Below are 27,236 nucleotides of genomic sequence, written 5' to 3' on the forward strand. Positions count from 1 at the left end.
AACAGTTTACTAATGGGATTAGTTTCTTAGAAAGAAAGTCTCAACTAAAAAGGAGTTAAAATTTCCAGAATTAAGAAATATCAAGGTTAACGCAACCCCTAAAAAGGGTTTCAACTTTTCCCCCAAAAGGAAAATGACCAAGATTTTATTAAAATATTTTTATTATTTATTAAGGGGTTTAATTTACTTGCAAAAATCAAAATAACAGCAAAACATTTATAGAAACTCATTGCCATAACTATATGCAGACCAATCATGCGGTGGCGTGTAGTCACCCCCCCCACAAGTGCCCCTAAAGTGGCCTTATTTACATGTTGTGTCTTATCTAAAATTAAGTGATGGGCCAGACCAGAGTCAACTTAGTCAATGAGATTCATGAAAAAGAAGAACGTCTATAGCTAAGAGGTGAGGCTAGCAACTAATGTACTACACATGACATCGCCCACTAGTGGAAAACACAGCAACTGCAGAGAAGTATAATATACCTTTAGTTCACATGCTAATGCAAGTCATACTTTACAATATGGAGTCATTAACATTGAAAATAGAATGTTGCAGACCTTTATTAATATACTACAGGTGTTTAAAACAAACAAACAACTCCCTGAATCTCAGAGGATGAGGTGGAAGGAGTTCATGTAAGTTCTCAGTAGTTGTTTGCTGTAGTGTTGCTGTTCCTAAACCCACTGGAACTTAACTCCCCTTAAACAGGTAAAGCCAACTGCATGATTTAAAAACAAAAAAACAAAAACACAAGCAGTGTACAGGAATTTGCATAAAGAGAGCTGCATGCTTCATACCACTTTTGTTTTATTTCTGTTCCATCCTGACAAACACATAATGCCAATCAAGGCAGAGCGTACGGTAAACACACAAATCAAGGGGAAATTCCAGGACTGTATGCACTGCAAAAATACATGTGAATGATAAAACTAAGCTGACAAATGCGGCCCAATGCTCCAGTGAATCTCTAAGGGGCTGAATGGCATGGGAATGAGCTTTTAGCAGAGACACCGGGGGTGGAAGAAAGGAGTCTCATTGCAAAAGAGTTGAATTACCATATCACTGAGGAGCAAATACAAAGCTCCTTGAGAGCAGCGGGGGATCCATCATCCAGTGAAGAGCGGTGTTGAAATGTGGATATTTCTGAGCGCTCAGACACCATACACTGGTAATAAGCAGTGGGGGTGATCACGCAGTTGTTTGAAGCTCACATTAAACATACTAAAAAACATGTGAAACGAAAAAAAAAAAGAATTTTCTTGCCAATCTTTGTAAAATATGAGCTGCCTGTAAACAAATTAACATGAATTAAAGGCTTATAAATGAGAGCAAACAGTATGATTCTATTAAATGCTAAAGAGATTAGAAGCCCAAGTTTCCTCGAGCCATACAGTAGCCCAGTTTGTTTTCGTTCCCCAGGAAAGACATGAAGCCCACATAGGCCTCGATTTGAATGGGCTGGTTAAGGACCAGCACGCCATTGGCTTTCCCGGGAATCGGCTTCAAGGTGTGGACTTTCTGTGCTGCATCCTTCAGCTGTTCACGAAACTTTTCGACCTGTGGACCAGAGAACAGGAAAATCAGAAATACAGAGAATTCAGAGCACTTTGCTGTCTGCACACTTTTTTGCTTTGTGGTTTTTCGTTTATATCACCAAACACCCAAATCCTGCTTTTTTTTTTTTTTACTACAAAGGACTATATGTAGCTTTTTAAGGACAGAAAAAAGTCATTTATTAGATTGAAAGATAATAAAATGCTGAAAACTTGCCTAATAGATTTCAGTTTGTTCCTGTAAATCAGGAGTCTTCCTTACACATAAAGGTTGGTCATGGAGTTCCACAGGGTTCAATGCTGAGACTCATGCGTTTTTACAATATACATGCTTCTCTAAGATAATATTACAAAATGTATCATAAATTGTCAAAGCTATGCAGATAATATCCAGTTATGTTTAGAAATTAAGCCAGATGACAAATCAATTGATTAAACTCTGGACATGTCTTAATGAATTTTCTAAACTAAGCTTCTTCTATTTCTCCCTAAAAAGAAACCCTCAGGAACATAATCCCTGCTTTCTTTTTATCTGACCAGTATCAATACTGATCCTGTTACATATCCTATCTCAGAGTGACACTGGGACTAACTAGCTCATGTATTTGTTACTTCTAGGCTGAACTATTGTTATTCATTATCAGGTTGTTGTACAAGCTCTCTAAAAAGACTTCGGTTGATTTTAAATGCTGCAGTGAGACAAGTAACAGGGGTAAGAAAGACAGACCACATAATATTAGTTTCTGTTCATTGGTTTCCTTTAAAATCCAAAGTTTAATCACAAAGCCTTCTCCTTAGATACAAAGTCCTGAATGATCATGTAGAACATTATTACTATCCAGTCTGGATTCAGGAGAACCATCCCTTAGTTGTCCTACTATAGGCTCAGACTCCTTTAGTTTGAAGGCACAAGATAATCTGTGCTTGAATATCTCAGAAAAAAATTAAACTAGACTTATTTTAATTAGGTGGAGCTTGTTTGCAACAGGTTTACTGTTAAGCAAACCAGTTGTGAAGGCTGGGTCTAACTCCTGGCTGTGTCTGTGACTGCACTGATGACTCCTACCTGAGTAAATGCGTGAGTAATAGCGCAATATGTGGGTGCAGCAATTTCCCTTTGATGCTTTTCACCCTGGGGTGAAAGAAGTAAAAGAACTGATGTCTTATTAACATCTAAACCTTTCTGCATCTCACTCTATCGTATTCTCTGAACTTCTTTTTTAAACGTTGATTTAAACAGCAATCTCTTGAGATTAAACCCAAGTGTCTAAGAGCATTAAAACAAATAAGACAAGAATAAATAAATGAAATCAAGTGATCTAAAATACCAGACAGTGAAAACATGCTGAGAACACAATGTTCCAACCTGGAAGATGTGTTTTAATTAGTTTAACCTCCTAAGACCTGAACTCTTCCACGGCATGCATTTTTAATTTCTCTTTGATATTTGGGCTGATTGGGACCCGATGAATGTAAAAACAAAGAATTACCAGATTTTTTTTTTACCTTATTTTTGTTTCTAAGACAAATAAGAGCCACATATGAGGATATTCGTTTAAATTTTGATAGAACAGTAGCAGCATAATGTCCTCGTAAGTGGATATCAGGCCCTTGTAGAGCAAAATTGAGTATTTTGGGCTAAATAACCAAAAATGTGATGTCCACATATGTGGACGCCAGGTCCTAGGAGGTTAAAGGCCAGATGGTGCTAATAAAAGGACTGTTTTGATGCTAACTGAAAGAAAATCTATCAATTGATTTAGCTAGAATGACATTGTATGGCAGAATCTTAATAAAGAGTGAGATGTTTAATCCGAAATATACTCACGTTTGTGAAAAGGCTGGATTTGTCAGCGATATAAAATATTAAAGACTCTAAATCGCATCCATTGACTGTATTGACACGACAACTCAACACAATATGGGACATATGCTGAGAAAAAACCCATCCTCTAATTTCCGCCACACATTACATCGTCTGTAGTATCTGCCCATAAACATCTTATACTGAAGTTCTGCACAAATTTCCCCTTAATGGTCTTCAGTGTCATCGCGAAGAGTCTCCCTAACCTGAAACCTAAAATCCAGTTGTTTAAGTTGCTGTTCCAACACCTTTAAACGATGCTTTCCCTCCTTTCCATCCGTCATGTGTTCATCCACGCAGAAGTCAATAACCTTGTGTCACGACACTATTTTTTGTAACTCTTAATCTATGCAGAAGTGAAAATAAAACCAAGCAGCTTGTTTTGAAGTGGAACGGAATTTCAAATGCAACGTTTCATGAAGCTCAACAAATGTTTCTGTGTACTTTTATATACAGCCTGTCAGTGAGCTGAAAGTACAGAGGCTGTATTTGATAAATAAAATGTTAATGTATGATAATGCAACTCAGAGATGGGGAAAGATGCAAGAGTGAAAGGACGCGGGAGAGACCTGCGAGATTAGTTGCACAAGTTAAGAACTCACATTTTATGAGCTGTAAATTTAAAGCGATTCCTTTTACAGATCTTTATTAATCAGACAGCGCATCAGGACACGATGTGCTGCTGGTATTATCTGGTGATTTCATACCATCAAATGTAATTCACAACAAACTGCTGTTAGGAGACCGTTTTTACAATTTAAAACTGCCAAGCTGTTTGTTATGTGTCGGCTTTTTTGTGTTTGAATGATTCATAGGTCAGTGTCAAGGTGGATTAACAACGTTTTCTAAAAACTGTTCTTTGATTTGTCGCTTTTAAAAGGGACAAGGGACAAGGATTGGAACCAAAATGAGTGAAAAAGCAGCCAGTGTCCAAAGAAGGACCATTAGAAAGCCTGAAGAACGATTGCTCTGGACCACTTTTAAATTAAAAGAGTAAGTATGGCTGATTGGAAGTAAAATACATAGAAAGGAGGGATGACTTCAGACCCTTGCATGGTACTGTAATCTGCAGTAGTGCAATGTGTTGGAGTGGTGAAGAACCGGTTGTGGTGTCTGTGCTCACTCTTAGATTAGATCAGTTTTGCCTCACTTGACAAATTCCACTGCTTTCTATTAACTAGGGGTGAGGGTTAGGATTCTTCCACCTGCCAAATTCAACTTTAACCGCTGCATAGATTCAGATGGGTGTTTATCTTCAGTAGCTCATTAGGTGTTGAAAATGATGAATTACACATCAGGTGTTATCTGATGGCTAATTCCAGCTAGTTATTTCGCAGTGCTGACTCATTTCGCCAGACAGGGACTCCCAGCACACGGTTTCATTTTTGTTCACTTGATGGATCAATTCATCCAAATTACAAATAGGTATGTTGCACTCACAGAAGGGAGTCATGCAGCTGCACACTTGAACTGTTTTGAGAAATCTGAGTCCTCACCCTGTGCCAGCCTTCACAGGAAAAGCTCCTATTGGAAAATGTTTACATTAAGATTAAAGAAGATTACGTGGAATTGAAGGTGCAGTGCTTGGACCCACGTCTATAGGGTACAGACTGAAACCTACACAGGGGGATACTTCAAAAAGCATGCAAAGCACTGCATAGAACCAGGACACTGCTACTGGAAATAAACTCCAAATAAACCACATCTACTTACATCACGAGATAAACTGGAAAATGTTTTGTGTGTGATCTATAGAGATCCATGCATGCTTAATCAACTTACATCAGTGAGAGCAGTGAAGACATCGCTGATCTTTCTCACGGGGTGGTACGTGAATGTGATGAAGGGGAAGTCAGTGGCGAAGGGGTTCCACCTGGAGGTAAAGGAAGGCTCTCTCAGCCGGTCCCAGAAGACTCGCACCCCTTCTCCGTTTCTCCTGAAAACGCACCAAAACGCAAACATGAAAAAGTGTTCTCCTCTGCCAGTGACAACCGACTGAACCTTCATCAGATGAGTGATAAAAGGGCTGCGTTCAAACAAACAAGTCCTTGTGTTATTTTGCGCTGGGAGCCATGCTTCGCTGCCTCACTGCACAAACAGAGACAGATACCATAGATGCTTACAGGTGACAATTACAGGTGACACTTAAAAAACACTGACTCATTTTTTTGCTTACAGGTTTTAACTGAGGTAAATAGTGTTAAAGTTCCTAATCAAGCCAAATGAGCATTAACTGCATTCGGGCTGGGTAATACTGAATCGTGTCAGCCGTAGTGGTGTTTTTACTCAGCAATCGGTGGACCAGAACCCTCAGTCACACTTTCTCGATTACTCTTTTTCATAGGCACACAGCCCGAGGACAAAGTGAGAGAGAATGATCCAGAATTGTGTTCCAGCACCGTCAGTCAAATCTGATGGTCAGTTAAATACAAAATAATGTCAAGCAGGTTTATTTTTCATGGTGTGGAGACACTTGCTACCCTCATCCCACAGTCCCGCTTATACCATATACAGTGTTTCTTTCTCATCCCTGCAACGCATTCATGCACGCAGATGTCAATAAAGTTGTGGAAATTCAGCATATGTGACGAATCCCGGCTACACACAAAAACAGCCGAGCACTGACGCCATCAAGAACAACTGGACTTTCCAATATTTCCAATGTTTGTTATCTTAGCTTCACTGTCTGCAAATATCTCTCAGAACTGTATCTGAAAAATGTTTATCACACATTTCTCTTGCATAAGATGCAAATAAACAGCATAAATTTTATCCAAAATCATCATCCAGTAAACCTGTCAGCTGTGAGGGGAAATCCTCAGCTCAGTGCAGCCTCACACACCTGGGGGGTGGGGTTTGATCTGTCAGTCAGCCAATTAATTCTGTTCTATTAGCGATCAACTGGCAGTTTCTAGTAAACCTAGTGGAGTTTGTATTAAATCTCAGTTACAGTTTAAAAATTTATGGAAAATAAACAAATGTTTGGGGTTTTTTTGCATGTTAACCCAAATGTTTCAAAATTTTAGTTTACTAAAACATAAAAAATGAAAGTGGAAGGAGCATAAATGGAATAGCTCTGTGCAGAGTGGCAGGTAATCTCCAGTGCGGTGCTTCAAACAGTTTAGCAAAAAATCAGCAAACACACAAACTGTTTCTGTTTGGATCATCATCTGCCTGCAAGCCGATGGTTCAAGCTGCTGAATTTTCCAGGGAGAAAAAAGTTTAAAAAAAGAGATGGAGAAAGATCTAAGAGTAGGATGAAAGATTATTTTAAGTGACATTTGATAAAGTGAAAACTAAGCTGACATTCTGGATTTTTCATGGATGTGAACATCATGTGCCGCTGAATTTATCTGTTTATTACATGTTCTGAAATAATTTGAAAAACAAATTGAATTGTAATCATCTATCCAATGAAAATGCTAGGAATTAGGGCTGTTCGATATAACGATATGTATCGGATGACGATGTAAAAACGTCTATTGTTTCATTTTACGCTATTGTTTGTTTCGTGGTGTCGCAAAATAAACTGTTTACGGCAATATTTTTTAATCGTTTTGATGGTCACTGTAGTGGCTATATAAATTTCTTAAAGTTCTCTCTTTCTCTTTTATTTTATATAACCACACTGTGGATGGACAAGTGCCTGTTTTTATGCTTGTGGTTAGCAACAACGATGGTAACAGCATCGCGTGTCCGCTTGTTTATGTTCCACATAAACCTTTCACAATAAAGCTCAAGATCCTGTTCAGACTTTTCAAAATAAACTGAATCACGTGAAAGAGCAGATTGTTTACGGATGAGAAGTAAAAAAGAGCCACCAGGTGCTAAAAAATAAACCTTAGACTCAAACGTTAGAACAGGCTTTTCCCGCCGTGTAATAAATACTCACAAATAAAACGGCGGCCGTTACAACTTATGTCTAAAAATGTATAGTTTCATGCATCGGTTAAAACACTCGACTCCAGCTACATGACGCGCAGCTGGAAACACTTCCCGCAAGTCGAGCTGCCCGAGATTCACAGAATTTACAGATTTTGTTACATTTTTGTGATTTATATCGTTATCGGACGATAGAATTCTTATATCGGGATATGAGAGTTTGGTCATATCGCACAGCCCTACTAGGAAGTGTACAGTAGTTTAGTTTAGGCTAAACTAATTTGGACTGCTGTACAGCAGGCTGTTGTCTTCGTGGTCACAGGTTAGATCAGTGAAACAGGAAGTCCAGAGGGTTGGAGTTCTCCATCATATTAGAGGTTCTTTGTGTAGAAGATGACCATAAAAAAGAAATCTGTGACACGCTGAGATCAAAATCAAAATTGCTGTTAATAAGATATATTATAACATAATCTACAACTAAGCTAACTGGTTAGCTCTGAAACAACGTAAAAAGGTTTAAAGTAATATAGATTAAAGTTCTGTTTTTATTATATCGCCAGTTTTTTACTCCTTCAATTAAAAGCAAACAAACAGGATATCAAGTGTTATAGAGGAAGTGGGTTGTATTAATCCGTAAATTAGATTATTATCAAGCATTAAAAAGTTATTTTCTTAAGAAATTAGCCTGTTAAACTGAAAAAAAAACAAACATTTTTTGTTCTGATTAGATTTTATCTACTGCAGTGATTTTTAGCTGATGAATAATCTGCCTCAAAAAACAAATAAAGCTCTGAGGTGTACCCAAAAAAACCTGCCAAACACTGTACAGTAAACATTTTACATGCACAAATAAAACACACAGCAACCTTCTGATATTTAATTCCTACATATTCGTGTATCATTTTGTTTCACTTATGTCCCTAAAGGGGACAAGCAGACCTGCTGGTTTCGTATTAACAACGTTAGAATAATACAAATCTGCACTGATCTGTCCTCGGGGTAAATACTTAATGTGAGGGCAATCTCATGTTTGCCACGCTCAGAGGTAATCCACAGCGTGCTCATCATATTCTCTTTATTCTGCTGTTCTTTCTTTAGTCCTTCTAAAGTAAATACTGTAGGTTTTAATGAAAAAGCCCTCTAGTCATATATTTTCTGTTTAATGAAACCTCAGAAGACTGAGAGCAAACAGGCGTCTAAACACTCACAGATCCCGTCTTTGAAATGATGGTAGTGTTGCTCCACATTTTGCAAAGATCGCTATAATTCTCTGTTTACTCTGCTACAGAGGACTCACTAATAGTACTGCTGCTACTACTCAAAAGGAACAAGGTCAAAGAGAGTCCCACGCAGCCCCTCTGCACCTTTCAGAAAGTCAAATCAAATCATAAATATATCTAAGAAAATTTACACATGACTTCATTCATTTCAAAACCTCTGTGAAAAACACCTGGTAACGTTTTGAGTTATCCATGGAAATGAAAATTTAAGTGCAAGCTTAAAAAAACAACATCAATAGCAAAAAGTAGGGCTGAACGATATATCGCATTTGCGATAATATCGCGACATGATCAAGTGCAATTTTCTAACCGCAAAGGCTGCGATTATACTCTGGACATGTCCAAATTCATGGGCTGCATCCTCCTGAGGCCGCATTTGTAGACCGATTACGTCACAGCGACGCGCCGAAGGCTGTCCAAATTACTACCATATCCCAGAATTCATAGCGCGGCCCAGCCAAACTCCAGTTTCCAGCAATGGCGGCCGCTACTAAGTTTTAAAATTACTCATACTAATCTTTCTGGGTCACAAAATAAACTTTTAACATATTTTCAGGCGAGAAAGTAGTTGTGTAAACATCAAATATCTGCTCGGTTTATCAAGATATCCCATATTTGCAAAAGTGCTTCGACGTTTTCAGAGGCGTCTGCTACCCACCAGCTCGACAGCTAGCCGGGAGCTCGAGGGTTACTGATGCGGCCGAGAACGGCACAACTCCCGGCACATCATTTTCAGATCACCGCGGAGTTTCGCTGCTCGGGTTAAACGTAATATATAAGTCACTTAGACAACCTAAAAATGTTATTGTTGGGCTTTTTTCAGTGTTTTGTTTGTTCGTGAGTAAATCGGTTTGGCTGAGATTAAAGTTATTAGATTAGATAAAATAAAACTTTATTAATCCCCCGGGTGGGTTCCTCCTTGGTTTTCACACAGCTGACTAAACGTCAAACAGAAAACTTATTAAACAGAAGTATGAGACAGTCGAGAATTTACACCAGTGTCTGGTTATATTTTAGATAGCAAGAAGCAGACGGCCGAGTTTATTAAACTCCACCGAGACAGCGGTGACGCTAATCAGAACTAGCCTTCTGATTCAGAAGGCTAGACCGTCCAATTTCACGCCTTTAAACTTTAAAGGCGTGTTTGTGTGTGTACAATTGCTATTATGTTTGCACTTTATGTGTAATGTTACTGACTGCAGAGATCAGTAAGATGTGTGTATTTTTTATTTATTAGTTTTATTTATTTAATATTATTTTTTAATTGAATGACTGTCTAGTAGTTCACAGATGTCGAAAAACTGAGTGTGGTAAAGCCACTGATTTTTTTTTATGTATATTTCTGCAATCTGCACATTGTACTGACTTTCATTTTAATGTTTACACCAGGGTTCCTTGTCAGCACTTTATGCTCAGATGTTTGTAAGCTAAAAATAAACCATTGTGTATGTTCAAATATACTGTTGTGATTGAAGAAGTTAAATAAAAATGTCAGTCATCAATTCATGCATCACCTCATGTCATCATAACAGAGGTCTGTCTTCCAGGAAAGAACAGTTTAAAATTAATGTAATATAGTATTGGCCATACTATATGATGTATTGCTTGTCTTTGTTTAATAATACAGCAGACAAAGACCTTAAAAAATAATCGCATATCGCATCGCAATCGCAATATTGGGGCAAAAAATCGCAATTAGATTATTTTCCATAATCGTTCAGCCCTAGCAAAAAGCTTACACATATCTTTTAGAAACTGAACATCGATACAGCAGAGCTAAGGCAATTAACAAGGATGCTGCATGTTACTCTTTGAGATCTTCTCCTTTGTACAGATCCGACACCTACATTTGTTCTCCTTTCTTCACATCTAGGAGTAAAAAACAAATATCCAGGGACATTTCCTTCTCTCCTAAGTATTTAATTAGTAAAGAAATTAATTTGCTGCTTTGCCAAGACGAGAGGTGAGACAGGAGAACAAATTAAACACCTGATTATTGTTAAAGGCGCTGCTCCAAGAAAAACTCTACTGGATGTCACAGTACAAAATAATTTGGAGTTATTTTGGGTGTATGTTTTGTTTCCCTGCTGCACCCAGGTGGCTCCAACCTGCCAAATCCCACTTTAACCCCTGATGTTACCTCAGCGAACACGGAGGAGTAACAGTGTTCCCCGCAGCACTAAAATCTCTCTGATGGCGCGTTGCTTGGAAAAATGCACGACTACTTGCAGAGAGCTTTAAAGAGCAGAAGAATAGATGTAAAGCAACAGTATTTGTGGCGGCTGAATTTGCCAATAATGTGATTACTGCGGTGTAATAAGTAAAACAATGTGTTTCGGATTATTATGCAGGTTGATACACTGAGTCTCAGTCTCTGGTAAGTGATGGTTTATTTAAAGGAAACATTACTTACAGATGTTCTTCCACTTTAACGAGCGAGTTAAAGTGTTTTCTTGCAGTGTGAGGAGGAAGAAAGATCATTTAGCAGATAAACAGGAGGCATAAGATCCCCAATATCTGCTGAAAAGTGAGGCGAGACCATCACACTGTGAAAGCCCAGATAATTGATTCAGAGCAGAATGTATGCAGTCTGATAAAGAAAGGTTTAAAAATGTAAAAATCGGATGGTGTTGTAGGTGGGCAGGACTGCAGCTTTAGAGAGGAGGTACTGGAGTTAACACTGGGGCTACATAATAAAAAAATGAAGGCATGAACATTTATTTTTTAAAGTCTGATCTACTTGCGCAGTAATTGCAACAGAGTTGTTTTGAGCTTATTTGACCTACTGAACTAGAACACAGTTGAGGGATTTACATAACCATACATACAAAACCAGCTACACAACCATCCCTGTTTTTTTGTAGTGTCTGTTTAACACAGCAGGTACCAAATAAACATTTACTCAAAACAGCGGCTTGACAAACTTGCTGCAACAGGTTTGACTACTCCGTCCATTGCATCTGCGGTTGAACAACAAAAAGAATACTGTTGCAGCAGCTTCATTATCCTTCTAAAGATAATTAAGAAGAAAAGCAGCGGGGAATTAACTGCTGTATATGTTTTGCTTTTTCTTCAGAACATTTCGTCAGTAGAACAAAAGCAAAAATGGTGGCATCACCATTTTTATGTCAGGAGAAGTTCAGGTAACATTGAACATTTAAGTCAACTGACTGAGTTTAAACTAGTTTGCAGAAGGTTCCTGTTCTGCAGGACATGCAAGTTAGAAACACTACACATAAAGCATTACACAATAAATCATGAAAGCAAGACATAAACAGCTACACAGTGAAGGCAACCAAAAGTGAATGAAGACCAGAAGCTCTGTGAAGACTGCTTTAGTCAAAACGATATCACAGTCTTTACTTGCAGTCATTCATGTTTGGTGGTTTCAGTTCTGGGATTAACTGCACTTTCACACAAACACCCACTGAAAGCCTAAAGCACCGTGAACAGCATTAAGACCCTCATAACACAGAGTAAATAAGTAAGTCAAAGATGGCACAAATAAGAAATGAAACAGAGGAGCTGAGGTTGGGGTGGGTTGCAAACCTGTTTGCAGGGCCACCAAAAATTGTAGGCAGGCTAAGACAACTTGCATAGTGCATCCTGTATTGCATTTTTCAAAAGGACATGAGAGGATCCATCAGATGATTGGTGGGGATTGCAGGCTTGGATTAACTCTGTGACCATACAGAACTAAAGCTATGCTCAGTTTGCCTGTTGGAAATGTATGAAAGAAGTTACTACCAATCATCCAATCATCCATACATTCATTCATCTTCCCCTGAACCAAAGACACGTCATGGTAGCATTCCAGCCGTCCTTTTCCCAGTAACATTTGACAGTTCCTCCTCGGGGATCCTGAGGCGTTCCTAGGCCAGATGATATATAACCTCCCCGCCTGGATAACCTCCGAAGGTAGGTGTGCAGCAGAAATCCTTGTCAAATACCCGAAAAACAACTAGCTCCACTAAACAAGAGGAAGCAGTAAATTTACTATGATTTTCCACCAGATGGTCGATCTCCTCGTTCTATTTCCAAGGTTGAGCCCCACCTCATTACGGCGCTGTACCTGTGGCCTTATTCTATTGGTCTTCATCCAGATCTCATGACCACAGGTCAGAGTTGGAAAATAGATAAGACTGTGTAAGACTGTGAAAGCTTAAGACTAATCTTTCTCTTCCTCCTAGTACAATGCTTGCATTCCCGTTGACCCATCTGTTGGTCCCAATCACCCATGTCACCCCTCTATAGTTATACGCTTTTTTGTAATGTTGTTTATATGCAGCTGATGCGTTTTTCACTTTTTCTTGGAAGGCAGATATGATCACTGGAGATAAGACAAATGCCCACACACCACCCCCGCTATCACAGATTCCTGTGACGATTTGCACCACACTGTGGATTTAACTCATTAACCTTCTGCACATTTTTAACACTGACAATCAGGTATGAAATAACACTGAACCCACACATTACTGATCGCTGCTTAAGTAGCACGGATGCGTGGAAGCACAAACACTCAGGTTTTTTCAGTGTTCAACACCATGCAGAGACCCTGAAGTGAAGACAGATTTCAAGAGGCAACTTGCGCAATTTACTAAATAAAAACTGCAAACTGTCGCTTGCAAAGTGCTACTGTAGAACGCAGCCTGAGACGGATCCTGCGATTCTGTCAGCGGCTGTCACGGCTCAAGGTGGCGTGAGTGGTCGCAGTTTTTGGTGGCAAACGTACCTGCTGGTTTGCATATAATAAAAGGCAACAAAGAGGAGAAATAAATCAGGATGGAGATGATTTCCCAACAGTGTTCTCATTTCCTTAATGACCTGTCATGCCTATGTGCTCATTTTACCACATGCCTTGTGCAACAGAGCACTTCCTGCCAACCAGAATTAAACACCTGAGGCTAAACAATAGTGGTGTAGCTGTTGATATGTCACGGTCCCAGGGAGGGGCTGCATCATAATGCAATCATCTAGCCCTGTTTACACAAGTGCTTTCAAAATGACAATGTGGCTGCTGAACACTTTGTGCCTCCTCCTGAGCAAATGTTGTGCAGGTAGAAAAAGAAAAAATGGCACAAAAGCAAAGCCCAGCCTAAAAGACTGATTATATTTCAGCTCCAAGGGTGAGGATGGTGGAGTTAGGTTTGTACACACTGCCCTTTGTAAAAGTGCGCACCTATTGCCCGAGTATCAATGAGGATATAAAAAAGCTTTGGAGAATTCCACAGGTAAGTTATCACTGTGAGAGGGACCAGCCCAAACAGGCAGAGCAGGGCTGGGCTTTCCAGCCAGAGGCCTTGGAAGTTTTCACTGTGTTTATTTGGCAGAGCTGGGGTTGGACTTTCACTGCACCTCATTTCGTTACAGCCACCGAATCACACAACTGGAAAAACAGGCAATCAGGGCCGATTCAAGGTTTGCACCAAAATAAAGGCGAGAAAAAGGTCAAACTGGGGAAATCCACCCTTCCCTGACCTTCCCATTGCAGTTCCACTTAATACACAGTGTTTATGCAAAATGCACACATGCCTAAGAGACGCATGTGTTTTCTGAGCTTTAGGGCAGGTGACGATAAATTCCTCACTGGGCTTTCAAGCGCTTCGGACTCATAAGTCAACATGCAAGATAAATATCAATCCCAGCTCCAGTTATCATGGCAAGTGTCCCACATTGTCTAAGAGCACATAAACAAATCTGGTCTGATTGCTCAACACAGCCTGCGGGTTTGTCAGCCATCCATAAATGTATCCATCAAACAAGGTTGCACTGAAAGGACTAAAAACAGATGAAAAGCAAAGGTGGATTGGTACGTAGAAAAACAAAGAGAAGATGGGGAATTGAGCTGCACACATGATCAGACTGCTTATGCAACCTCTGAAGCCTAAAACACACAGCCGTGATACTGTACATACAGTCGTGCATACGCTGCGATATCATAGCTGCAGGCTGTTGGCAATGATGTTTCCACCGTGAAAAAGCAGAGTCCACAGGCTGAAAGCTGCTCCCCAGGTGTTTGAATTTACAGCGGCCTGCCCCAAACCATGAGTCTGAGTCTACTGCCGTTTATTAATTCATACTGTACACCACGGGTGCAACCTGCGTACACACTCTGCTCCTCATTTACGCTTTGGGCTTCTTAGCTTGTTTGTTTCCTGTTGTATTTACAGTTGGAACAAGACTTGCAGTACAGGTAGAGCTACAAAGCTAGACATTATATTCTTACAGTTACGTATGTGATTTTGCTGGGCTTTGTTTCACTTGTGCAAATTCAAATCTGATTGTTTTTTAATTTTGCATTTTATGCAGAGGACAGTTTGCGTTTTTAAAAGTGCAATTATGGCAAAGCCCACTGAACCTTTTTTGCACGTGTTTCAGGTTTACTGTTTAGCTTGATCTAAAAAGACTACAGACTGAACACATTCCTAAGTCCTGGTCCTGGTAATGAGTTGATAGTCCATCTCATGATATTTTAGTGCTTCTCTTGTGTCTGTGGTGAACTCTGCTTCTGTTTTCTTTCCTGTTCACTTTTCAATGAATCCAAATTCTACCTATTCATAGCATCAACACCATAGACCAAAAAAAGATGTCTGCAGCACCGTAACTTCACCTTAATGGAAATAAAGGATCCACTGGTGGACCATGCAAGCTCAGCAAACATTTACTGCATACTTGATGTTGACTGTGGCACTTGCACAAATTTATTTAACACTTTTCTCCATAATTTTACTGATACAAATGTGAAAAACCTCCCTCCTCTTCCAATTTTTGCAAATTTGTATTTATGTGACTAACTATAGAACATTTGCCCATCAAGTTTGAGTTCAAAAGGTAACGTTCAAAAGACTTTCTTATTTTTCTTTATGATAAATGTACAGATTGAAAAATCTAGCTGAGTTATAATACAAATATATGGAATTAGCCTGCTTTGGTTTACAACAGCTGCAGCTGCTTTCACTTAATGCTCATCTCATGAGGTCTGCAACTGTGTGTTTTGCTGATGATACATTAAGTACCTACTTTGTACTGCCTGCCACCTGCTGTCTGAATGTATATGCTGCTTTAGTTTGTATAGGTGTGGTCGAATGACTTCACTACAGCCTAAAAGCAGAAGAAAGACGTTTGACACACCATTCATCTGTAACAAGTTAATTACCTCGCATGTATTAATGAGGAAGCATTTTATTTACTAAAACTAACTTGAGCAGATGAAGATGGGGGCTAAATAATAGTTGGCTACACACATTCTGAAGCCTTATAGAGAGAAAAGTATCCGACCAGATGAGAAGCAAAGGAGAGCAGAGCTGGGATTACTTCTAGCCCTCTTAAATATATATTTTTTCTTACAACAGTTACTGAAGCAACCTCTAGCGGGGCTTCTTTAAACCTCCACACCCAGCTCTCTCAGACGGGAATAAAAAAAATAGATGATGTGCTGGGTAATTAGATTGTCTAGACGGTTTGGAAAGAAGGCACTTAAAACACATCTTTCCCCACAGATGCAGAAGAAACTGTGCTTTTTCTTCACGGGTGCACCTGGAGAATGTGTGAAGAAAACACAATAATCAGGACTAAAAATACTGACACTCCCTCCACGGTTTCCAGTGACATCATCAAGGTTTCGGGAGACTGGTGGGGTGCACACACACACACACACACACACAATGTGCTTATTTCTGAGGAGGTTGGGAACACTTGAGGTCAATTGTTAAGAGAAGTGCTTTCACTCAGGAACTTTAATTGTATTATTACTTTTAGGCAATCAGACTAAAAATGGAAATAATCAAATTAAAGAGTCATCCTTTGATGTCATCTCTCTGATACCGTGCCTTTGATATAGAAATGTAGCCAACAGTAGTACATTTAATGCCACAAACTGCCTCACTGCGGTCAGACAATGTGCTGATTTTTTGCCAGAGCCGTATCCCATACCATGAAAGGGGTTTGGACGTGATCCTATCATCATCCATGATGACATGACATGAAGAAATGTGATGTGGCGTGCTCCTGACTTGAACCTTCCCTTCACCAAGGGTGCACACTGACATCAAGTGGTCATATGACAACTGTCAGCATTCAAATCACGCTGCGGCTGCCTCGAAGAACAACAGCACAAAATCACACAGGTAGCAGAATTTCTCTGCTCTAGGTCAGTAAAAGAATTGTTTCATCACTCTGTGAGCTTTTTGATTTATAAAGGAAGAAGAAGCCTTTGTATTTGATTAATGCAGCCCCGCTGGGTGGGATCAACATTGCAGACGGAGGTGGAGCATTGCATATTCCTGATAAGGGAATGTGAACCAACAGGCATTTAAAGGGTGCTTTTCCAGTCATACTGACCATCCAAAGCTCGTTTACACTATAGTGAGCAGATCCCAACAGACAATGCAAACAAATAGGTGCAGGTATTTGAATGTAATTTTCCCAGCTCCTGCGTTAAGTAAATGCAGTGAACATACGGCGAGCACTTTGTATCCCAGTGGATGGAACGATGACTACAGCATTTTTTAATCTGGTCACCCTAATTCACCCACACATATAGTACTTTCTGGACCACCTATATATTCAAAGGTTTCTAGAAAGGTGCTGGAAACAATCCCAGCTGACTTTGGGTTAGTCCAGGGGTCCCCAATCCCCAGTACACGAGGGCTGGTGTCCCTGCAGTTTTTAGATGTGTCCTTGATCCATCACAGCTGATTTAAATGGATAAATTACCTTCTCAACATGTCTTAAAGTTCTCCAGAGGCCTGGTAATGAACTAATCATGTGATTCAGGTGTGTTGACTCAAGGTGAGATCTAAAACCTGCAGGGACACCGGCCCTTGTGGACTGAGATTGGGGGCCCCTGGGTTAGTCTGTTACAGGGAGAGCAGAGACATTCCAACTAGGAACCTTCCTGATGTAAGACGCAAGGCGACAACGCTGCAAACTGCACCATCATTACTTCCCCGCATTATTGTTTGTGTTTTTAAATTAGGGCTGCCACAAACGATTATTTTGATAGTCGACTAGTCACCGATTATTTATGCGATTAGTCGACTAATCAGATCATCATCCACTGGACGTAAAACTACAGCTTATTGCACCAGCAGCATCTGCTCTTATATAACTATCATTAGCTTACAGCTTTAAGTGTTTAAGGTGCTAACTAAAAATAAAGACAAGATGATAGTTTATTCAATTTTAATGAAATTTGCAGATTGTTTCGGTAAAGTTTAATAAACTCCTTGCTATCTGAAATATAACAGGACACCGGAGTATATTCTCCAGCATCTCACACTTCTGATAATCAGCTGTCTGCTTGACGTTTATTCAGCTGTGTAAAAACTATAACTTTAATCTCAGACAAACAGATTTACTCAGGAACAAATAAAATACAAAAAAAAAAAAAAAAGCCAAACAACAACATTTTTAATTTATCTAAGTGACTCATATATATTTAACCTGAGTAGCGAAAGACGGCGGTGGGTTAGAAAACAATTTGCCGGGAGTCCGGTGTTCTCACCGCGCTAGTGACCTTGCCCCCGGCTAGCTATCGAGCTAGTGGGTAACTAGCGTCGGAGCGCTTTTGAAAATATGTGGTGTCCTGATAAACTGAGCCGATATTTGAGGTTTCCACAGCTACATTCTCGCCTGAAAATACGTTAAACGTTTATTTTCTGACCCAGAAAGAATAATAAGAGTAATATTAAAACTAACTAGCTGCCGCCATTGTTGGAAACTAAGCTGGGCCGCGCTATGATTTCTGGGACACAGCTGCTTCTTCTTCTTCTTCGGGGTTTAACGGCAGCTGGCATCCTTGTACATGCAGTGCTGCCATCTTCTGTTTCAGTCCGTTATTACACTCTTAAATCCTGCTACTTATTCCTGCGTCTTTTGGGATCTTACAAAGCTTCAAACGACGCGTCGACTATTAAATCAGTCGTCGACGATTTTGATAGTCGACGTAATCGTGACTAGTCGACAAATCGTGGCAGCCCTATTTTAAATACACAGGAAGTAACTAGAACACCTGCATTAAATTTGCCAGCAGCAGATCACAGTTAAATAGTTTCACAGCTTTGTTTTGTGTCCAAAGATGTGAAGTCACGACACAATTCAAAAACACATGGCTTAAGCCAAATATGTACTGCAGGTCACATGGATGTGTTCCTCTGGACATCGGCTCCACACAGAAGATTCTCTGACTTTTACATTGGTAGCTCAAAGTACAGCACTGCAATAAAGACTTTCGCAATACGACTGTAGTCGCCTAAGATTGTTGTTTATTTTTTATAAATATGCAACCTTAAGTGAACACCATTTCCCATAAGCCCTGGGGTGTTAGCGAGACACATGTTTCGAGTGAACAGAAACTCATAGAGGAGCTATGGGGACATGACGTCATGACTTTGGCTCTGTCTTCTCTCTGTTCGCCACTGAGCTCCTCCATCACTCAGAAACGAATCATTAACACTGCAGCTCATCTCCCCAGCTGGCCTCGTATTAAGGTGTCGTGTGGAAACAAAGTTTTCGTGAAGCGTCAAAAGAGGAGCGAAGCAGGAAGATTCATTTCCATATATACATGAACATTACTGTAGATCGGCTTCTCTCAAAATAGGAACGACCTAGACAAAAAAAAAAGAAGACACTTCCTGGGGGAGAGACGAAGAGGAAGACGGGGAATGAAAGGGAAGGAGTGCTGAAGATGAAGACAGAAAGAGGAAATGTTTGAGGCTCCAGTCTTTCTCATTTGAAACCGTCTCTTTACTGCCGGACTCCCGGGTGGCTTCCACGAGCATTTTATGTATAATTTAATGTAATGCGCGGAGATAAAACCTCCAATAAAGGCCGCGCTCTCTAAGCTCTTCACAGCACATTACGTTTTATTCATCAAATTAGTTTTAGTTGGTTTGGTATCCCCTGAGCCGTCTTTAAAAGGTTTAGATGAAAGGACTGCATTAATTTTGCCACTAATCAGTTAAGTGACAGCTCCAAGTGACAGCTCTGCACTCCTTACCCTCAAAAACCTTGCTGCAAACACTCTCGCCATCCATGCTGTCCCCATTTGCTCCTTGCACCGATCCGCCGCACACATTTCACACTTTCTCCTACATCTTCTAACGTTTCTTTAAATTTGACACCGTGTTATATGATACTAGATTAAAATCAGCTGTGAGATGATTACAGACCGGCCACAAATGTGACCGGGCATGTTTAACGTTAAGGCGTAACGGTTAATGATGAAGCAAAGGGACTTATTCTTCACGGGGAATTGAGCTTTGTGAAACAAATTAGAGCAGAGTGAAGATAATTGGAGCTAATATTTATAATTCTCCAGGTAGACATTTTCGTTTGTTAATGACCGACTAAACCCCACAAAGAGTAGTTTAATGTAGTGTCAGGAAGCTTTCGTGGTTATGATTCAGAGCCACGACACTCTAAACTTCTGCATTTAACCCTGAAGTCAGCAAACTAGTTTAGGGACTAAAATGACCGTCATAATCCCATTCAATTTTGTACAGTAAAAGCTTTTTTCTTTAATTAACACCCCTGTTTGCTCAGTTTAAATACCAATGTGAAATTCCTGCAAACATTTGTAGGCATACAGGACATTTCTCGAGCTCCCCCTTCTCTTTTTATTTTGCTTCCTAGGACCAAGACAAGGAGTCATTTTTAAAATGGTCTTGAGCAATAGTTCTTCTGTTTTTTCAGTTACTCTATGGACATTAGCTGCTTATTCTCCCATTTTCAGTCCAGTCCTTGCATCTGACAATTTTCAGAGGTTTTATTTGATCTTTTTTCTCTGAACTAACCCAAACAAATCAGACAACTTAGCAAAAAACGATTTCAAATTGCATCCTTGGGCATTCGTTAATAGCAAAAAGCTACTTTGGCTGATCTGTTATTCACAAAGGCTCACCACAGCAGGTAGCTCCGTATGATTTGGCAAATTTGTTTTACATGAAATGGCCTTGTTAACATTAGATTCAAGGTCTTTCACTTGTTAGGCAAACGTGTAAACCACTAAACAACAGAACCACTACTTTATGTTTTAATTTCTAATTTAGCTGAATCGATAAAAAAAGAAAACTGGGCAAGTGGAGGACAAAAGAAGAAGTTTCAGGCCTAAGAAACTATCTATAGCACACAGTATCGTAGAGTCATGTCCTTAAGAAACAGGAAGCAACGGTTCACAGAAGCCTAATCAGGAATGGTCTCAGCAGAATTTACAGCTGTCATTCCTAAGGAAGGGAAAGAGGAAGGAAAGGCTGAGGAATGCCAAATGACACAAGAACTGGACTGAAAGCCAGTAACAACAGGTCTGATGGAGAGATAAAGCCAAATTTGACATTTTCGGTTCAAATCATAGTAGGCATGTACAGAGAGCCATCTGTAAAACATGGTCTGTCGTGGTTTGGGTTGTGTTTCAGATCAATCTTGTCAAAACTGATGAAATTACAACAGCTGAAAAGTATGATTTGATTTTGATCCACCATAGCACTGTTGCCTCATAGCAAGAAGGTCCTGAGTTCAATTCCACTATCAGGCCGAGGTCTTTCTGTGTGCAGTTTGCATGTTCTCCCCGTGTTTGCGTGGGTTCTCTCCAGAAACACCGGCTTCCTCCCACAGTCCAAAGACAAGCACTTAGTGGGGATAGGCTAATTGGAAACCCTAAATTGCCCATAGGTGTGAATGTGAGTGCAAATGGTTGTCTGTCTCTATGTGTTAGCCATGCAACAGACTGGTGACCTGTCCAGTATGTACCCCGACTCTCGCCCTAAGACAGCTGGGATAGGCTCCAGCGCCCCCCAAGACCCTGAAAAGGATAATCGGAAGCAAATGGATGGACAGATAACATCATCTGCAAAACATCTGATTGGCAACAGCTTAATTTTTAGCATGAAAATGATCTTAAACACACTACCAATGCAGTAAGACATACCTGAATAGAAAAAACACACAATGGAGCACTAACAGTCATGGACTGGCCTCCACAGAGCCCAGACCTCAACATTGTTTTAGCAGTGTGGAATCACCATGATAGAGAAAAAAACAAAAGGCAGCCAACATCCAAAAAGGAGCTTTGATTGTCCTTTAAGAAGCCTACCTAAAAGAAGACTACCTAAAGAAATGACAAAAAAGCTGAATAACAAAGTTCAGCCTGTGTTGACGAATAAAAGTCAGACTAAATATTGACTTTCAAGCTTGGCAGGATAGTACAAACACCGTCTTTGCCTTATGTAAAGTATTTCCATGTATGTTTGCACATTTCAATTAATTCCTGCACCTAATTTAAATTTTCCAGAAAAATGCAAAGAAATGCACAGGACTGTAGATGATAAGCATTAGTAATCAACTGACAGTCGTATTGTTTTTGAATGTCATTTTTACAGTCCACTAACCCTACTCAGTAACTCGAATCTTAAAGCTTAAAGCTTAGAAGGCACGTTTTACTGTTGGACAAAATGAGCGGACTTACTCCAGCAGGGAGCGCTTTGGGAAGCTGAAGGTGCCGTGGGAGATGCGGTCCACAAAGTTAAGCGGGATCCTCTGCATCTGGTCACAGTTGAACATCATGAAGTCGTACTTGAAGACCAGGAGAGAGAATTCTGTGATGAGAACAATGCGCTCCTTTTCATTGTTCCAGTGATCCACTCTGAAACAACCAAACAGTGTGTGAGCAAGAACAAAAAGAAAAACAGAACAGAAAAAAGCAGGTTTTTAAATGTTAAATAAAAAAATATTTCAGCTTCAGTATTCAAATATTACAATGTCAGCACTCAAACCGCTTCCAACAAAAGGTATTCTTAAGTTATTTTGCTTTCACTGACTCGTCATAGTCTTCTTCAAGTAAACTAACTTGTTTATTCACCTGCTATAAAGATGGATTAGCAGCATTGCGGTATTAGGAAACAGCAACAAGAAAATCAACCTCACTCATTTATTACTTCACTAAAAACCTTTCAAAACAAAACACTTAATGAAATGTTTTACATTTTTCATCAGCAAGTTTAAAAAATAAGCAAAAATAGCCAAAAATGATTGGAATTCTGGAGGTCATATAAAGTTAACACACACGCACACATATTGTAGAGCTGCTCAATTATGTACTCTTACAGTTCACGAAGTAAAATAAAAATGCCCTGGGCAAAGATCATACAATATGGATGTAAGCATTTCTGAAGCCCTACATTTTTACTGGAAAAATGGGCTTTCTTTTATGCCCTCAAAATGTCTCCAAAAATGTTTGCAGTACTAATTGAAATCACAAAAAAACCATCATTAAACACACATTCATCCACACACTCCATCCCTCACCGCTGTGCGAACAGCTAATTCGTGGTGGCATGGATTCTCTTGGAGAAGCTCCCTTTCTTACAGCCCACTGAGCTGGGCGCACTTGGTCACCTCAGAGTGAAGCACTCCTGATTGCTGCTGGCATCCGTAAGCCAGAGAAGACAGTTCACTGAACAGTCAAAGCTTTATAGAAAGGTGTGGGTGAAGAGCTGTGACTGTGCTGATGAAATGAGTTAACCTTGACTGGGCACGGGGCAGCAAGCATGCTACAGATGTGATGCACACTGTGGGTGGGCTGACATGCTGTTAAGCACTCGAGCCTGACAAAACAAACTGTTGGTCAGGACAGAAACCGACAGGAAGTACCTCTGCAGGACCCTGCACACTGTTTGGTAGGGTACATTTTGAAAAATTGTTTGTTTTCTTTCCGCTAGCTTTTGCTACAGCTAGCAGACTGTTAGCATAGCTTAAAATCTCAAAGGAGTTGGTGAGCGGCGGCTGATCAATGAGCTCAACTGCGTTGCTTAAAACTGAGATAAATATCTATCTATCATTACCACAATTCACACAATTGACATGTCTTTATCTCTGGTTGCCACATTGCTGCCGCCCCTTTAGAAATATGGTTGCATGCAACTCTAAGCTAAATATGAAGGCACAGTGGCTTCTAAATGGCTTGGCTTGTCATGAAGATTGTAAAAAGACACAAGTCTATCCTGAGACAATGAGATCTATGTATGCTAAAAGTAAAGCCAGCTAGAAAACAGGACAGACCAGGTTTTATCTCTGGACAATCAAAAGAAGCATTTAATTGCCCAGATTTACCCAAAGTATGTAAAGTATGTCTTTAAGTAACTTAAAGAATCTTCCGGGGCTTTTCTGAAAATTAACTGATGGAAAATAGTGTAACTAACATTATTTCTCTCATTTTTCCTACATAAAAAACACCACCTAGTGTATTTTTAAAAGATGGCCCTATTATAAGAAATGTACAGCAATTGAGACGACTTTTTGTAAAGCAAGTGACAACCTTCAGCTAAGCCAAATTTGAGGAATTTCTCATGCTTTGCTGACATAAGTCTTCGGCCTCCCTTGGGGCAAATTCTGCAGCAGAGTCGCAAAATTACCACATGATGCACTCTTTCTGTTGCTTGAAGTCCTACGCTGGCTTCTATGGCCATGATAACAGCGGGCCTGATGTAGGACAGGCGTTAACGTGCATGTGTGTGTGTGTATGTACCCAGAACCGCATAAACTGGGATGCATTATTCATTCTCACATGGCCAGCCTTTTAAATGTTTCCTGAAAGCTTGTGCAGGAGTGATGCAACCTGACATCACATCGAGTGCACTTTGTAAATGTCTTGCAGTCACTTTGTGTTGCTCTGTGTTCAATCACTATCTCTGCTTGAGATTAAGAGGTATTCGAGGAGGGGTTTTTTTCTTGGCTTTGATGAGAACAGAAACATTTGGAAATATAGCAAAAATAAAATATCAGCTGTCTTTCCATTTTATCCTGCGGATGCACACAAACTCCACAATTCACACACACATTCATACAAACACTTTTTCCTACATCTAAGTGTTTTAGATGTAAAAACCCCACACATTCACATTCTGATGAGCGCATTAGGAGCAACTCGGGGTTCAGTATCTCGCCTGAGGCTACTTTGGCATGCAGATTGGAGGAGCCGGGGATCAAACCACCATCCTTCAATCCCGCATTACTTCCTGAGCCACAGCCACCTATTAGCTGATCAACCTGCGTGTGGTGAGACAGGAAAGGCTAGCGAATTAGCAGCAACTGAACTTTCAAAATAAGTGCAAATGGACTATCCACTAGTAAATCGATCACATCGTTCTCTCAAAGACATGAAAAACTTACGGTAACTGGAATACACCTGTGTTCAAGTTTGAGTTAGCTAGGTCAGGACAGAACAGAATATGATTTGAATGAATTCATATGAATGAACACAATATGAAATTGCTCATTTATTCTAGTGGTTTTCAGTCATCGATTATCAGGGATGGGTAATTAATTTTCACAAAGTAGAGAGCAAAGACCAAGAAGCTTATCAATAAATAAAATGAATATTGAGCAGAATCGAGTTTAGATTATTTGTGCGGCCCTCCACAACAGCCCCAGCTTCTCACGGGCCCCTTGGGAAAATGAACGACCGACCTCGATATATAAAAACAACTCAAACGTAAAAGCTGATACAACATTTAAATGGATTTTACAAATGACTTAGGCTTAGGTTAAAGCAAACAGCCCTGACTAGCAGAACTCATCCTTTTATACATGTTGCAGCACTTTGGGTGTCATGTTTCCTTTCTGCTCTTTAATGTATGACCTCTTTTACTTTGTTTGACTTGGTTTCTACTGTGGGTTTATTTCCCTTTTAGTCCAGGGAAACAAACTTATGTTTAGTCACAACTCATTTAGTGCCACCTCTTTTGTCCAGTCTGGTTATAACAAAACAAATGCATTCAAAAAAAGACTTTTAAATTCTTTTGGTACAAGTGTACTACTATATTATAATGAATTATTAGCCTTTTATTCAATGTTTAATAGTGTTTCTAAATGCTAAATGTGGGTGATGGTGTGGGGTTGAGGGTAAAGGTAAAAGGTTTTCACTTGGCGCACAAGGCGCCGCGCACTCAAACATGGAGGTGTATAACAGAACATGATCTCATGAACTCACTCTGCCATCAGCCAAACGCTGAGAACGCTGCCATCTACCTCCTCATTCACCAGAGCTTCAACGTCTTTGATGGCCTGATTCAGAGTGCCAGGCTGAGGAGACAGAAATGCACGGGTGTCACTTTCTAATTTTCCATTGTGACAATCACAACGTGTGCACAGAAAGCTTAAGGGGTAATCTTTGAGGCAGATGTGCAGCTGGGACTAGTAAAATGTCAGCGTGTGTGCGTGTCAAACGAAATCACAATAAACATAAGCATGAAGCCCGGGCGTGTGAAAATGTCTGCGAACGAAGAGAGCCGAGCGTGTAGAAATGTGAGTAAGTCAGGTATTTGAACACACAAGGGAACACTCCAGCGCAGAACACACTGTCATCTGTGAGCATTTCTGGTTTTGAATGCTCTGCCAGTCTTGCACTTTATGTTTTATTATTTCAATGCCAAGCTGGAGCGAGTGAAAAGATTAGGAGTTCATATTGAGGTGCTCTTGACAGTCATTCTGTAATCTGAGGATGGTGCTGAGCTGGCCTGGCAACATAGCAGGTATGACTGATTTCCCATCAAAATCCAAAACAACAGGCCTCCAATGAACAGAATCTTAGCGATCCTGATAACGTTCAGCTTGTTGTTGGTACTTTTTTTTAAGTAAAAAAAGGTATTCCAACCTATATACTCATTTTTTTCTAACATAAACTCGCCTTTATTATGTTTGGTGCTATACAGATTACTTATATGCTTCTGTTGAAACCTTTGCACACTTTATACTTTATCATTATTTAAAAATAAAGTTTTTAATGACGTTACCCAGGTGTGTGGTCCACTCTGGGCTGATGAGTTTAAGCCACAGACAGGAAACAGCTTAGGCATGTTTCAACCACAAGTTAAGTGCGGGACTAAAACCAGGAAGAAGTTTGCTCCTTCGAGCCAGATGAGCTACTTTCTCATATGGAGTCCTATGAAATGACAAATTATATGTTGTGTCTCTTAAATATAGTAAATAAAGAAGATAGTGTATTAAAAAAATGAAAGTATTCTAAATAAAAGTCTAACCCAGGCGTCAGTGCGCTTACAGAAATGTGTGACATATTACTGGGAGCACTTTGCGTCAAGAGGAAACGCTGATGATATTTTACCCTTAACACGAAGAACTTCCTTAGTTTAAACTGGTCCAGGGTGGGCTCCACCAGTAGGTGACGGCCCTGGGTCGAGGTGGCCACGCTCTCCGCTGGCCGCTCCTGCGCGTCCCCTTTGCGGCCAGCAGCTGTCTGAGAGTCCTCCGGAGGGGTCGGAGAGGAGCTGAGATCAACCTCCTCCTCCGCCTGCTGCTGCTGCTCTTCACTTCCTTTAACTACTTCATCCTCCGCGTCTGCCATGATGAGGCTTCACAACTCTTCTGTTAAAAGAAGTCAGAATACTGATGTGTCTGGATCTGATTCTGTCGGCGCCTTCCCAGCGACGGGTTCCTGCACGCAGTTTTTCCGAATCGATACTTAAGTCGAGTTATTCTTAGAAGCTGGTAATACAGGTTTCTTACCTTAGATTATAGAAAGCGCAGTACGTGTGGAAAGGTACAGTAAGGTAGGAGCAACAGGTGCACGACTTCCTTGTTCCGGGCCCAGTGTTTGTTTTGAATGGCGGCGGACAGCAGCGCTCACGTTTGCGCACATCC

The 27,236-nt window shown here is 40.2% G+C and overlaps 1 protein-coding gene across 1 annotated transcript; it reads right to left on the reverse strand.

Moving 5' to 3' along the window:
* Positions 1 to 545: 545 nt before the first annotated feature.
* On the reverse strand, positions 546 to 27,236 carry tprg1 (tumor protein p63 regulated 1). Its single transcript, XM_086283395.1, has 6 exons — positions 27,102 to 27,236; positions 26,701 to 26,960; positions 25,570 to 25,661; positions 22,048 to 22,224; positions 5,203 to 5,356; positions 546 to 1,560 (listed from the first exon to the last, which is right to left on the reverse strand). Exons 2-6 carry the CDS (start codon positions 26,938 to 26,940, stop codon positions 1,366 to 1,368), a joined length of 858 nt encoding a protein of 285 aa, XP_086139521.1. The 5' UTR covers positions 26,941 to 26,960; positions 27,102 to 27,236; the 3' UTR covers positions 546 to 1,365.

The sequence above is a fragment of the Aulonocara sp. 'chitande type north' Nkhata Bay genome, linkage group LG23 (genome assembly GCF_057382095.1).
Source record: "Aulonocara sp. 'chitande type north' Nkhata Bay isolate Kocher_YH1m ecotype deep benthic linkage group LG23, A_spYH_male_GT1.1, whole genome shotgun sequence".
In the NCBI taxonomy this organism is placed as follows: domain Eukaryota; kingdom Metazoa; phylum Chordata; class Actinopteri; order Cichliformes; family Cichlidae; genus Aulonocara; species Aulonocara sp. 'chitande type north' Nkhata Bay.

What these genes read in the sequence shown, in the direction of transcription:
- tprg1 (XM_086283395.1), bottom strand. Translation starts at nt 26,940, where the DNA reads ATGGCAGACGCGGAGGATGAAGTAGTTAAAGGAAGTGAAGAGCAGCAG. An exon ending in CCAAAGCGCTCCCTGCTGGA is followed by an intron (nt 5,357 to 22,047) that starts GTAAGTCCGCTC and finishes GTGCGTTTTCAG; the next exon opens with GAGAAACGGAGAAGGGGTGC. An exon ending in TCTTCACTGCTCTCACTGAT is followed by an intron (nt 1,561 to 5,202) that starts GTAAGTTGATTA and finishes TCTGGTCCACAG; the next exon opens with GTCGAAAAGTTTCGTGAACA.